Below are 15,649 nucleotides of genomic sequence, written 5' to 3' on the forward strand. Positions count from 1 at the left end.
CTATATTTTCAATCTGCATTGCTTCCCTTATTTGCTTAAGCAGACAGCCCCACAAACACTGAAGTGATGGGGGCCATGCAGCACCAGAACCTAAGTGCAGGTAACCAGCAGCAGGGATGTGGCATCACTCTGAAAGAAACGCTCATCAGCAATCTCCAGATTACCAGAAATTGAGTCAGAATTCTTAAATTCACTCTTCCCAATTTAAACTGCACTACAAAAATGCCCAGGCAGCTCTTGCAGCAGTTTTAATAACTTAATCTGAATTCACACTTTGGGTTAAACAAGCCCAACTTCCCATATGGACAAACCTATAAAACGTGGCTTGACTTTCACAGCGAACAATTTTCATGCGCCCATTAACTTGAATGAGAACTGGGAGTCCTTAGCATACCTGCTTATGAAACTGCTTTGTGTGAGGTGACTACCTTTGTGCATATATATTTAAAATTATTTAAGAGGGCAGCGAGGTTATTATTCAAAGTCTTACAAATGGAATTTCTTGCACATGCTCCTGATGTCGCCTTCCATGTCTGTTTTGAATTTACTTACAAAATACACCAGCACACCCAAAATTAGTTACAAGCTATTTCCTTGCCCCCCTCTGTTCACTGTTTATCATTCTTATGTGCAGAAATTGCTTCTGTGTTTTCCACTGGACAGGAAATGCCAGACTGGCAATATGAGAAAGGCTTGGTTTTTAACTTCATGTCAATTGTTGTTGCTTCCATGGTTATGTGCCTGTGGGTTGAACGGGCATCTGGGTCGATGAAATGCTCGTACTGTTAGCATCTGTGGCAGCTACTTGCTACTAGCAATGCCAGTTACATTTCCAATCAAACTCTGAAGGTAATAATGACAAAGTGACAAAAGGAACAGGGCAATGAGCTCAGGGCATGGAAGATCTTTCAAGTTACTCCTTTTCTGCTAGAAACAGCTCAGTTCCCAAATCTGTTGCAAATTAAGGCCATAAGCATCTCAGTTTAGGAACAGTACTGCCTGATGTCTTTCTCATGGTATTCTCTCTTGAATTTCAATTCTAAGTGTCCTGACATGCCCACAGCCTGATCTCAGAAGGAAAAGCCAACGCTATCCCCCTTGGGAATACACCGTGCAGCCCAGCCACAGACGTGCAGGCCTGGCAACCTGTGAAAAGCGCAGTGCTGCTGGCCTCATCCTTCCCCTGCCCCCTTAGGAGGCTCTAGCTCCTGTGGTGGCAGTAATGCTCTAAGGGCAGTAAGAAGAAATGGAACTCCTTGTCCTGTACCGCTGTACGGAAACGGGAACAAGCGAGATCTAGCAATTAACATCCAAAAATAAAACCAGATTCCTCACTGTTTCTATGGTTCAGCTGGTCTACATCAGACAGCAGCGCTGTAAGTAGTGAAGCTGAGATAAAATCCCAGGTACAGCTTTACACGGGACCACTCCATAGTCACACACAAGGCTTCTCACAACAGCTCTCTGTGTGAAACACAAGGAAGATCTATGGTGTGGTCCAGGTGTTAGCTTAAAAAGGAAAACCAACAACAAAAAAAAAAACAACAACCACTCAAAAGCCCCAAATCAAAGAACTGTTTCTAGGCCTAAATCCTCTCTCTGGTTCAGATCTTCACAGTGCTGTGGTCTTCATGGAGATCTGCACTCTGACTTGAATTACTTGAAGACTCAAAGTTACTTGGGACTCAAAAGCGAGTCTCAGAGTTGAGAAGGAGTTTGATGAGTAGAGGTTAAGACAAACAGAAGCTCTCCGTGCAGCCAGTAAAAATGCTCACTTTTGCCTATACAACCAAAACTAATCACTTATAATGATGAAGCCCCCCCAAATAAATCAAAGGCTGTTTAAATCCATGAGAAGTGTCAGAATAGAAGTAAAGCTCTCAAATACTGAGTATTTTAATACCTTTATACTTCGTTCATTGTCAACCATCAGTATTTGCCTAATCTAAAGCCTGTATATTTTGATTCATTAATTAAACTTTATACATTGCTATACTTTGATCTAAAGCTGGAGTACTAGGAAAGGCTCCACAGCACTGATATTTTTAATTTCATTTGCTGACTCTATGCCTGCTGTGCCCAACGTCGTGAACCTCATCCTCATCTTGAGGATAGGTATTATTTGATACTTCACGCTCTGGGATTCCTTCCTTAAGTCTGAAACCCCAATTTAAGCCAGCTGTTAAACAGTAACTAGACACGTGTGGAATTTTCCCACTCAGAGAAAATGAAAACTAGATTTTTATTGTATTTTATTTTTTTTTTTAAGATTTAAAGCCCATTGTGGGCTGGCTCCTTGTTAATAAAGACAAAGAAACCATCAAAGTTGGTTCACCTGTGTAACGTGAAAGTGATTGTGTGCGACATAGCTGCATGTATTATTTCATGCCTCATTCACATTACGGTTTAATTTACAAAGCTCTGTTGCCTTTTTTAGCTTCCCATTTTACAGTTACATCATACAGTTTGCTTGAAGCAGATAGCACTGTCTGAACATATTTGTCCTCTCAGCCCGTTCTCTAAGCTGTGACATCCTTCAGCTGGCACTGATGTCTGGGTGCACTAAGCCTTCCCCTCAGCACTGCCATTCACAGACTGTCACCTAGCACCCAAGCAAGGGGCACGTGGTGCCTGTGCTACCTTGCTCCTGTGCCTCGCTTTTACCCAGGACAGCAATAGGATGGAGAATGAAGCACAGTCCATCCGTGTAAGCTGATACCATTAAAATACAGAAAATTGTAGCATTGAAATATAGAGATTTTTACTACCTCTTCAATCACAAGGGAATGGGCTCCAGGAAAAACACGCTGTTCTACCAGATGTGGTGGCATGTGAAGGGTTAAAAATTGACGAAGTGTTCAAAACTAACAGAATGTTTTCCTGTAAACTCCTTCTATGGTGTGATCTAGGGGAAGGTCCAACTTAAGTGCTGGATGTTCATACAGGATTTCCTATGACTAATGCTGTCAGCATTCAAAACTTTTAATTTAAAATGTGGGCGTTCTGCACAGATAGGAAATTTACCATTTAAGATTTCTTATTCGAAAATGAATGAAAATTACTCCGATTTTCAGATTCGTTTGCTGTAGATGGAACGATACATAAAAAAAGGAAGTCACTAAGTGGCATATGCTGGGATCGCCTGCCAAGCTTTTACACAAGTCTTTTATATCTGGATAGGATCCACAGGAAGCTTGTACAGGAAGGCCTTTTCCTTCCTTATTTTTGAAAAGCTTTGTTGGATGGAAATTATGCCAGTGAGTAGAAAAGGAGGGGGGGGAGAGCAAACTACCATTCTGGTGGGTTTGGTGCCAATCCATGCAAAACTGAAAGTCATATTGAGATAACATTAATGCATCCTGTTGTAAAATAGACCAACAACAAGAACCCACAGAACACAGGAGATATTTCATAGTTTTTGATTTAAAAGACTCAAAGAAAAAGAACAGAGGTACCAATTCAGAACAGTACAGGAAGCAGAACTCTGGGATGTAATCTGCCAAAATTAAGCTAAATTTGCCAATATTTCTAGAAAGTAGATCATGGCCTTGTATAGTCTCTAGTAAGCTTGTTCTGAATTCTGTTGCAAGCTCAGACTAGTTTAGATAAATTTAATAGTGATACTTTATTGAATTAAGCATTAATTTAACATAGCTTGAGCTGTCACTACAATATCCCTTCTTTCACTTAGTGTCACGCTGATCCCATTCTCACGATGCTACGTTAACACTTAGCTCTTTTTTCCTTAATCTGAGTCTTAAAAATCTGTAGCAGACATACTACTATTCTGTGTACTATTATGGGATACATATTGAGCCAAAGACTGCTTCACTGGGAACTGTAACAGCAGCAAACAGACCTACAGGTAGGCTACAATGGCTCTGGATACCTCTTCAGCATCCACCACGTCAGCTGGCAGGAGTCCCAGAAGTCTCGGAGAACAGAAATTAACCCTGAGAGTCTTGTAAACCCAGAATGGCTATTTAGGCAGGGAAGGAAAACAATTCTTAAACAGGGAATGCTTCTGCTGCACAGCAGAGGAGACAGCAGTTGCAAATTAATAGGTTTGATGACAGAGGAAAAAGGGGAATAGGGGACTTTAAATGTCTAAGACAGTATTCAAAGGAAGGCGAGTAAAGTAGTATACAGGGTACAATGGAAGACATCAAAAGCATCATAAAGAATGATGGAAGAGTATGCACAGGCTTTTGGTGGAGGTGTGCAATTCTCTCCAGCTGGACATTAGAACCAAGCATTCAGAGCATGAAAGCTATGATTAAGAAAAAAAAAAAGGATGCTGGGATGCTGGTGCAATGAGTCAGGCGTGTGCTTTGTCCTCAGAGTAGCTACGGCACAGGTAACAACCACATGTAATCAGCTGCTGTGAGAAAAGGCATTCCTAGAGGAAAGAAAATCCATGCTGATGTGTTTTCCTTGCTCTTGTGACCAAAGCTAGTTTAAAAAAAATAAAAAAATAAAAAAATAAAAAAGCCTGTTTATGCAGCCAACATTTCTCTGCTCTCAGGGTTTTCTACAGGAATAAGGAATAAAAAATAGTTTAAGGAAAGGGAAGAGAGAAGTCTGAAATGAAAGCTCCGGTTCAGATGAGACTGCACATGATTTGCAAAGCGATGGAAACTGAGGGGGCAGCTAGGTCATGCCTTTCCCCTGCTGGATGAATCACTCTTTGAATGGAAATTTGAGTAGGAAGACATAATGGCTTGGGAACAAAGAGAGCTGCTGGAATATCACAGGTGCAGCTGAACAGAGAAGGATGTTTTGGGATATGCCAAGGAAAGCAAACGCCATGAATCTGGAGGAGTTGTCAGGGCTTTGTGATTTAGGGAGCGACCCAAGTCAGCACGGGTGTCTCACGTGGAGTCAGACAGGAGGAGGGCTGAGGCCCTGGTCCAGAGCAGCAGCTAATCACTTCCTCCGTGCTTCAGCACAGTTCTGAATTCAAACAGATTGAAGCTGCTAATGTCTTACTGAAGTTTTGGGGAATCAAACCTGCACTCCACTGAAGCACCTCTCTATAGTCGAATATACACTCACACACTTTCTGAACAGGAGCCAAGGTGAGGCAAGGGAATCCAGATGCTGACAAACAAGGAAACACAGACGGTCTGGGGAACCAGCACAGCCAGAGGATCAAGTGAGGGACAGGGGAAGCAGTCAGAAGTAACATAACATGAAAGAATTGATGCTCTCTGCCTCAGAAAACACTCTAGCAAGAGAAATGCTGTGAAACAAAAAAGCTTCCAACCAAATTACAGCATTGTGAACAGATCAGAACACTAATAAGAAAAAACAAGTAAATGGTGATGATTTGACAGCATTGCTATAGCAGGCAGGTTAAACATTGTTTTGACTTACAGCAAGCATAAACAAGCATAAGAAAACTATTAACTAGTTGACCAGGATGGAGTTCAACTGAATCACAGTAAGGGTAAATGGGAAAAAAAAAAAAAAAGCTTCCATAAATTATTTTACAGGAAAAAGGGGGAAAAATCCTGATTTAAAAAGAAAAAAATGTTTAAAAAGCCCCTTGAATAATTTGAATAGTCCAAAGTCTAGAAAAGAGCTATAATTTAGATCGAGTAGTGAAGATCTAATGGTGATAGATACATGAAGGCAGGTAGAATTTAAGTCAAACTTAGATTTTAGCCATTTAACATGAAATAACTGAAAGCAACCTGCTATTTCTCTAAATATAGAATACTTGACCAAAAGAAATAAAAAAAAAGTAATGAAGACAAGCTAAATATGCATTGCCAGGCTCACCCTTAGCCCTGAGTTGCCTTGCTTTTCTATACAGTGATGAATGATGCTACTGAAAAACTGAGAAACAGAGAAATAATAAGGGAATTATTTCCACTGAAGATTTGCAAGCTTACGCTGAATTTTTGACCCAATGCTTTACCAGTCCTCTGTTAAACTACAGCAGTAAGAAAACCTTAAGGACTGACAATGAAACAGCTCCCTCTCCGAGCTCAGGGAGCGAGGAATATGGGGACCATTTTCAAGGTAAACAGGGAGAGAGACAAGCAGCAGAGCTAGAATATTAAGAAAAAAAATAAATAATCAAAACATATGGAGGCCTGCATGACAGCTATGATGCAGGGAATCTCCTCCTATGTACAAGCCCATCAGGAAGACCAATCTGACTCAGCCAGGCCCACTTGCCCTCAGATAGCTTTAAGGAGGGAAATTACCCGAGCTCCTGGTCTCTAGTGTCTGCTCTCCCATTTACAAGCCTACAGTAGCCTTTTCCTGCTGCTGGTGTTACTTGAACCTAAAATCTACCACCACTAACTCAGAAGGCACACCGTGTTTTTTACAGAAAAAATATAAAGTAGTTTTTCTTACCAGAAAAAAAAAATATATTGAGATGGTTTTCCACACTGAATTAAAAAGTTTTATATTTCTTCATGTTCAGAAAAAAACAACTGTGGAACTAAAATAAATGGTTTTGAAAATTCTTTTGACATAATAAATAAAATTTATATACATAAATGGATTCCTCAGAGAGGGCAAAATTTCACTGGGAGGGGGGAGACTTCATTGGCAAGACATTGTTTAGGTAAATGTCTGTACTATGTCTGATGCTTGACATCTAACTGTAATACCTTAATAAATAACAGCAATTAAAACTGGTTTATGATGTGCCAAAACATTATTTCCTTTCAAAGTCCCATTAGTCTCTATTAATCTCTGCAGCATTTTATAATCAGTAGGAACCAAATCCTGCTTGCATGCTGGTTTGAATTCAGAGCAGTTTTCCACAAGCTACTGTAGCTCTGCAAAGCAAATCAGGCCAAAAGGCTTCAGCAGGAGATGTGGTGGCACCACCACGGTCACCTTCTGGGAGCAACGCTGCCCGCAAGGGGAGCCCAGTGAGCACAGGGGCCGTGGGGAGGGAGGATCCTGGCCTTCAACAGTTAAAGAACTTTAACGAAGTATTTCCTTCTGTAAGATTTCACTGACAAAGTGTACGTTCCTGACTCAAAACCACAAGGGCTTGTTTGGTTTAAAATGGAAAGAAAAAAAAAATCTGCCTGTTCTGAAAAAAAAAAAAAAAAAGAAAAAAAAAAAAGAAAAACAAAACAAACCAACTCGCCTGCTCTCCATTTGGTTTTGCTGATCCCTGAAGATGCCTCAGCATTTAGTAACTTAATACTCGTACATCAGTTACATTTCATGCTAATGGCTTGAGGACTAACATCTTGCCATAACTGCTTTCTGTTAGGGTTGGGGTGAAAAGACACATTTAAACACCTCAAATGGTAAGGTAAAAATCACAACATTGACACAACTTCAAGCCAATTACTGAAGAATGGTTTCTCCTCATTAGTAAAATCAGTATTAGGGTCCATATGGGTTTAGGAATTAACAGACAAATTAGTTCATAGACTTAAATTAAGCTTGTGACAGCAAAGATTTCTGCAGAATAGATGAGTATGGAAACAGGCAACTCTTGATAATCACCAGACATAAAAATAGTTATTTTTCTTTTTTGGCCTTTGCATTATGTAAATTTCAGTAACTAAATGCATATTTCATCATATCATCACTAATAATTTTTCTGTTTGTTTCAGTGTAACTTGTTCCCTATTTATTATGTCTCAAAACAAGCACCTTGCTTTTCCTTAGCTGTGTGAAGCTAAATTAGCACGCTTTTTTTTCCTTCTACCTCTGCTACATTGCTTCTGGGAAAACTACCTGGTGAGTAATTCCACGGAGAATTTGGAAAAATACCGAAATCTAATTACTCAAAAAACCTGAACGGCAAAAAAAAAGCTGTCTAAGTAGTTTGGTCGCTCTTCTAAAACCTCACTAATATACCCACGGTGAACTGAAAAACAATCCTAGTCCTCACTTCGGATGATTTATGTAACGTTGGGCCTCACTTCTGCAGTTCGATCCGGACACACAGTCTGCTCTCACGGCGTTCACAGCCATCTGTGGCACTTCCCCGATGGGTATTACCCACTTACAATACCCCAGGACGGAATCTCATAAAAGTACAGACTAATCTTTGGGAAAATAACATTTGGCATTGCAGAAGTGCAGCACTTAATGGGATCTTCATTTGTTTATTCTTGAGGAAATAGTATTGTAGTGTTAGGATAACATTGTTTGTGACCTGCGTTGTAAATAGAATAAAATACCTGAGTTATTGTATCAGCTGTTGTATTATTACTTAGTATTTTGAAGGCACCCATGACTTTTGGAGGAGGCTGGGGAGCCGTGCTGTCTGCGAGGCAGCTTTTTAAGGACAAGACCTGGCACGGGGCACTCGGCAGGGGTGGTTCAGCGCTGCCAGCCTGCAAGCTGCGAAGAGGATAAGATGGGAGCCCAACGCACGGGGTGAGGTGCAAAACACGAGGCTGGACAGATCAGCTTTCCCCCCTCCAGGAGGCCCCAGCCGGGCCCCGAGGGCAGGCATGTTCTCGTGTGCCAGTGCCGCTGGGAGGATGGCACTGCTCCTGGGAACACCTCGCGTTTAAATACCAGCCGGGCAGAGACTTCCCAGTACCAGGAAGGCCCCAGGTCTGCTCTGGGCAGAAATGTGACTAAACACAAACAGGATCGCTCCGTGCCAAAGCTCCCCTTTCGACTTCCCTAATTTATTGTCGTTAATCTTCAGGCAAAACCAAGCACTACACTTTGTCTCTCTCGCAGACGTTCTGACTAGTCAGCTTCTCTTCCAGTGTTATAATAAGTCAAGCACACTCTAATCATCACCACCAACACTTCATACGCTGCTGTTTCTCAATCTAACTATACCTAAATATAGTTCAACCTCAACCAGCCAGGCCACACTTAGATTTCTGGTTATCCAGAACAAAGCTTTATTCCTGAGCCATGTTTCTTAATGACAATGCCTTGATTACCCAGATACGTTTCCCCATCCCTTATGTTTAGATAATGACGTTGGCTTTGCTATCTCTTCCAAACTGGTTATTCTACAGTGAGATATGTTTCCAATAAACAGCTGGCATTACTACAAACAATTGTCTGCAGTGAAATTAAAGCACACATTGGGAAACATAAAAATATCACGGTGAGCGAAACCGTGTTATTAATGCTTGGCTTTCCATCAGTTTTGTCAAGAAAATGCCCAAGAGAACCCAAGAAGTTACTGGCAGTCACTCACTCGGTGCAGCACATGCAGTTTCAGCAGAAGGCAGTAACCGCAGCTGGAGGTTCCTCGCTGAGAGGGGAAAGCCTCGGTGGAGAAATGGTGACCTCTGCAGGTCCCTCAGTCCTCCTCGTCGCAAATGGTGGCTCACCAGCATGCAAGGTGTAGTTTTGGTTGCTTTCATCTCTGAGAAATTAAAATAAAGAAAATTAAACGTCTGTTTGATGATGGCATTGCAACATAAAATAGGCTCGAAAACACGGGCACGTGTTAATTTAAGAAATAAATGTTCATCTCTGAGAAGGCAGAAAACAATACTTCAAAGGACAAAAACTTCAAAGCGCTCTGGAACTTCAAAGCGCTGCACCACCATTAATAAACACACAGGACATGTCTGTGAGGTAGAAAAAAATTTCCTTTTTGAATGCTTGTGTAAACAGGGTGCTGAGATTAAGTGATTTGCCCAAGGACACAAGTAGCAAAACTGAGACTCCACGTATGAAATAACTGGCTCAAGCCTTCTTTCTCCGACCAGCGACTGCTGGGTTAAAATGCTGATTAGATGCTCCCTGATTGAAATCACTCAGCAGAGGCCAAAATGCAGACCTTCCCCATCAATAGCATCACCTGCCCTTTTCCAGGCCTGCTCTAAACTCTGTCGTGTTGCTCTCAGCTGATGCCCTCCCACAGAGTACACACACAGATCTATCTGAATTAGGGCTTTTCTAGGTAAACTTACATTTACACAGTCTTGCTTTGCATTTAACAATGACACGAGAGCTTATGGTGAAGAATGTCGGTATTTCTGTCAAGAGAATCTGCTCACTACAGGCTTCTTGGCAACACTTAATTAAAATACCAGCAGCACACCTACAGCACGGAGTTTCTCCGATGATCCCCCTGAAGCTGAACCTGCCCTAGTCCCGGCAAGAAAAAAATCTCCTTGTGACCCATAGACAGCAAATATAAGTAAAAGATAATAAAGCAGGCCCAAGATCTGCCTTAGTAATATGAAGTTTTGCCATTCTGACTTTTAATGAGGATCTTCTTGGTGATCCTACACGTGTGTGGTCTCATGCACTTAATTAAAGGATGTGGAGATGTGGAACTTTAATATAGCTTCCTTCTCTAAAACATTTATATTTCACATGAATGGGGTTAATAAGTTCAAAAGATATAAACGGAACGTGTGCTTCAAATAGCCCGTCATGAATATCTTTTCTTCTCAGCTGCTTGGGTTTTTGTTCTTTTTTGAGGTCATTGCTGGAACAAAGACTTAGTTCTAAAAGTACTTAAAACACTAATTAAAAAAATAAAGGATTTTAAAATGTAATTTCTGAAAATTAATCCCTACAACCTGCTTCCAAAATTTTCTTGACAAACACGGTCCTTGTTTTAACACAGAATTTCCTCATGTCACATGCATATAAAGAACTTTTTTAAAAAATATGCAAAATTACGTTTTGAAGCCTAGGATTTGCATCTAGTAACAAGTAATTTACTGCATATTATTTTCCAAAAATAAAGTCTCACAGTGGCTCTAAAAGAGACCTTGCATGCATATATTGTTCAAATGTTCCTCCTCAAGGCCAGTGAAGAGTACTGCACCCTGTAATTAGCACAGTTTACTGGGACAATTTCTGTGCTCAGCGCGTTAGGAAATTACTGCCATAATACTAGGCTCTTAAAGAATATCACAATTTCTGTTTTTAATTTTTTTCCGGAGCTCCAAATTTTTCGCTTGCCTTCTTTATTAACAATGCTGCTTAGCACTCGTGTAACATTTTCCATTGATAGAGCTCAAAACTTTCCTGTGAGGGCAATCAAGCATCGCTACCTCTGTTGTGCACTGGAACAGTAACAGTGGAGGAATAAAGATCCCATTGCAGCAACCTTCAAGTAAGGACTATTAATTTACCCAGGACAGATATATCTTCAGTACTTTGTTGAGTCAGGCCTGAAGATTAAATAATTTGCAGATCACAGGCTGAGTCATTAGCAGATTTGGGAGCACAATTCAGACCTCTGACTCCTTACAATAAACTCGACTTTTCCATGTTAAGTGTTAACAATGATTAACCAAATGACAAAAGTTTTGCTGTTCTTGGTGTAGTGCCCTCCTTTGCATTTCAGAGGAATTACTGGGCTCTTGAATTGGCTGTCAAATTTGCTGACTTGGTAACTGGCTGGCTTTCTAAATATATATTAAACTCTTGCTTTTCCTGGCTATTTCTTTATTATTATTTTTTAATAGAATAAATTTTGTAATCTTACTTATAAAAATAAAATCAACTTTAAAAAAAATAAAATCTTATCAGTCACATTGTACATACTATTAAAGAAAATACATGCAAAGGTAGCAGAACCCAACAGAAAGGGCACTGAGCAAAGAAACAGTTGGTGAAATTTCCCATTTGCTTAAATAAGGTCAAGCTGTCAGCTTTTCAGCTCAGTTTACTTCCAGCTCTTACAGAACCCTGTCATCTTAATTTCTCTCTCAATTGTTTTCCGAATATGCAGATGATTATTGCTGTATTTACTTCTTTCCATGAGAGATTTAAACACCAATAAGTTAAATTAATTACAGCTAGATTCAAAGGTCCTACACCATACTGGAGACTATACATATTCACAGATTTGAAGCCTTACTTAATTATACTTTAAACGTTGTGTCCTGAATCACACACCTTGATCCACCTCACGTAAAAGAGTTATGTTCCAGGCAGGCTTTAAGAATGACAAGCTAAATAACCTTACAGTCAAACACACCTCACAGACTGAAGTTGTAACTCATATTAGAAAGGCTGCAACGCTTTTTATAGCCAGCTGCCTTAGACAGCTTATTTTTATCTCAATCTTCATGTTTTCATTTCATTACATTATAGGGCTTTCACCTACCTAGCTGGCAACGTGTACTCTTTCATTTAAGACTGTACAAAGTATGCAATCATAGCAACTGTAACTATGCTGCTGATTTTCTTTTGTCTTGTCTAAAAGACTGGCCATTTCAGCACCTACAAAAAACAGCTTGGCCCAAAGGAACTTGATAAACCCAAGCCTTCTATTAAAATACCAGCTTCACAGACGTGTTTTTTTCCTCCCTTATTTTACATTAAAAAGTCTGGAAGAAGTCTCCCGAGTGGATTATCCTTATAAACCTCCGATTTTTGTTTTGTTACTAAATGTCACTTGTTGCTAAGGAAGAGCAGAAAAGATCAAAGGACTTTAACAAAACTGGAAAGCTAAAGGTGAGAGCGTTTTGCTTTCTTTCTCATTCTTTCAAGATTTATCACTGAACTACAACAATTGCAGGTCACAGTTCTATAAAAAAGGCTGCATGCAGAGATGTGATCCCACTTTGCTACTTCGTCCTTAACTCCAAACGTCGAACAACAGCTCAGTTCTCTTTGCTTATCAACGTGAGCATGCATTCAACCAGTCTGTTCACAAATCCATACGCAATCGAAGTCCTACAAATTAAAAGAGAGGAGCTAATAGAAGGCATAAATGACCCAGACCACCTGCTGAACTGGCTGATAGACAATGGCATTTTTTCCCCAGAAAAAAAGATGGTCATGAGTTTCTACCGGACACGAACTGAAAAGAACTCCCGAGTTTTAGACATCCTGATTTCTCAAGGTGAACGAGCCTGCAGGCTCTTTTTTTATCCTTGTTTAAAGCAGGTGGAGCCAAAACTTTACAACGAGATGAGAAAATATGTCAGCGAAGTTAATGACAGCATCAGAGATGCAAGAAGACAACTGGTAGGATACTTACTCGAAAAAGACAAGGTTTGGTTTGAAAATAGGAGTGAAAGGCACAAGGGAAAAAAAGAGACTCCTAGAAGAAAAAAGCAAGATTGGGCTATTAAGACCAGAAAAAAAGAAACCCACCTTTCAAGAGCAGCAAAACCTAGAAAAGGTCGTTCTGATAGAGGCATCTTTGGTGCAGTTGCTAAGGGCTGTCTTTCAGAGATAGAGAAAACACTGAAAGATAATGATATTAACGCACTGAACTCCTCAAGAGAAACCCTTCTGCATGTCGCAGCCGCTAACGGACACCTAGCAGTAATGGAATATTTGATCAGCAGAGGCGCTAAGCCAGACGTGAAGGACAAGAAAGGAAGAACACCACTGCACAGGGCTGCCGAGAAGGGCCACGGTGATGCAGTGAAAGTGCTTCTGCGGTGCGGTGCTTCCATGTACAGCTTGGATAAAGAAGGCAGGATGCCGCTTCATGTGGCCGCGCAGAACAGCCACGGTCACGTCCTGACGGTGCTCCTGAGGGAAGAGGCAAGAAGCTACAGGAACCAGCACAACTTTTTGCACAGAGCAGCTCTTAAAGATGAGAGCAGTCTGGTGGAAAGGCTTTTAAAGAGCGGTGCCTCCGTTGATGGAAAGGATGAAAGAGGACAGACCGCTCTCAGTTATGCTCTTTCTCAGGGGTTTGAAAACACTGCAAAAGTGCTGCTACAGGCCGGAGCCAGAGTTGACTCCAGCATGGCTGAAAGAGCCTTCAACAGCAACCACCCATCCATCTTCAAAGTGCTGCTGGAATATTCTAAAGATCTGCCATCTGACCTGATGGAGTCAGCTCTTTTTAAAGCTGTACAGAAAAATCTGCACAGCGTTGTAGCGGCTTTAGCTGACCGAGGTACAGATGTGAACGCCTACAACGAAATGCAGCACACTCCTTTACTCCTGGCGTGCGAAACAGGCAAGGCTGAGTCTGCAGAAGTTCTTATCGAAAAGGGAGCAAATTTGGGAATAAAGACTCCTGCTTCAGACTCAGCTTTGCACTTGGCAGTTCAGGCTGGGGCTGCCCCCATCACAAAGCTGCTCCTGCGCAAAGGGGTGGAAGTTAACCTTACGAATCAGGTGGATGAAACCCCGCTCCATGTTGCTGCACTGCACAATAAAGCAGCGTTAGTTAGCCTGCTAGTCAACGCCGGGGCCAAAGTTAATGCTGTCACTAAGGAGCTGCTGACTCCTCTGCACGTTGCAAGTCAGAGAGGTAACACTGACGTTGCCCAACAGCTGTTGCAGTACAAAGCCAGTGTTAATGCCAAGGACAGGCAGTCAAAATCACCTTTACATTATGCTTCTGAAAAAGGAGACGAAACAATGGTGGAGATGCTTCTGGATGCTAACGCTGACCCCAACGCACAAGACAAAGAGAAAAGGACCCCCCTGCACGTTGCAGCTGAGGGAGGACATCTCGGTGTCGTCAGAGTACTGTTGGCTACAACAGGAAGACTTGGGGTTAAGGACATGCATGGATGTACTCCTTTGCACTATGCGGCCATCAAAGGAAACACAGAGATTGTAAAACTTCTTCTGACATCAGGGAAAAATAAGAATATTGATGATAGAAACATTTGGAGAAAGACCGCGCTGCATATTGCAGCGGAATATGGACACGGTGACTTGATAAATTTGTTACTGAGTCACGGGGCAGCCATCAATGCTTTCGACAACAGTAAGGACACTCCTTTGCATTGTGCTTGCAAGGCCGGTCATTTAAATGCTGTAATTTCCCTCATCAGCTGGTCACAAGGAGAAAAAGCAAACCTACTGGCTGCTAACAGTCTCAAAAAGACCCCGCTGCAAGTAGCAGAATCTAGCAGAACAGAAAATCAGGCCCAAATTGTCGCACTTTTGAAAAAGAAAATGTTAATAACAAGATGAATATGTAAAGCACACATTTTAAAATGTAAATGCAGAGTTATTCTTTAAAATAATTTGGGTAGTGCTGTTGCCCAGTATGACTCAAAATTATGTTAGGACAGGCAGAATTAAGTCAGTAATCAAAGGAGGCCACGGAAAAAACCAAAAGCTGTATCTTAGTGTTGGTCAAGTTCAGATTTACTACAGCTGCTTCTTCATGCTAACAAATCCTGTCACAAGGCTTGATATAATCCAACCAGGAAAGTGGTGGGGCCTCAAAGCTTTGCTACGAGAGTGTTGCTGTCTTCAGGGCACTACTGGGCTCTGCACCAACGTTCAATATCGGCCTGGACCCTCTTTGGATGTGTGTTATACCCTATCTTGTGACTTTAACATAACCTAGGATTATAAAAAATCGATTTCTGTCTTTCATTACAGCATTTGGTTTGTTTTTGTCTCTTTTTACGCAGAGAGCATGAAATCAACCTACCACATTTTCTGTTTATCAATTTCACTTTGATTCCACCACAAAGATGTTCAGAATAAAAAGGCTGCAACAGAATTTACTGGATCAAGGCAAAGTATTTGTACTGCCATCTCTAGGAACAGAAACATGTTCTCAAGCGTTCTGTGGTCATTTCCTTCCCAGTGACAATGGGCCTTTCACGCTTCCCTTCACTACGTGAACAGAAGCGCCAGCACATGAAGGGCCAAATGCTTCTTGCAAAACGGAACAGGTTTAAAAGCATGTGGGGATAAAACTGAGGATTTTATGGCCATGTTACAATGCTTTAAGGAGAACAACGCCCTTCTACTGTCATCTCCCAGATGAGAGACC

The 15,649-nt window shown here is 41.2% G+C and overlaps 1 protein-coding gene across 1 annotated transcript; it reads left to right on the forward strand.

The window, feature by feature from the left end:
• Positions 1 to 12,570: 12,570 nt before the first annotated feature.
• On the forward strand, positions 12,571 to 14,832 carry LOC311211788 (CARD- and ANK-domain containing inflammasome adapter protein-like; the record flags this gene model as incomplete). Its single annotated transcript, XM_084290724.1, has 1 exon — positions 12,571 to 14,832. The coding sequence occupies one exon, from the start codon at positions 12,571 to 12,573 to the stop codon at positions 14,830 to 14,832; it is 2,262 nt and encodes a 753-aa protein (XP_084146850.1).
• Positions 14,833 to 15,649: the final 817 nt, after the last annotated feature.

Source organism: Netta rufina, assembly GCF_964035555.1.
Source record: "Netta rufina genome assembly, chromosome: 8".
Taxonomy (NCBI): Eukaryota; Metazoa; Chordata; class Aves; order Anseriformes; family Anatidae; genus Netta; species Netta rufina.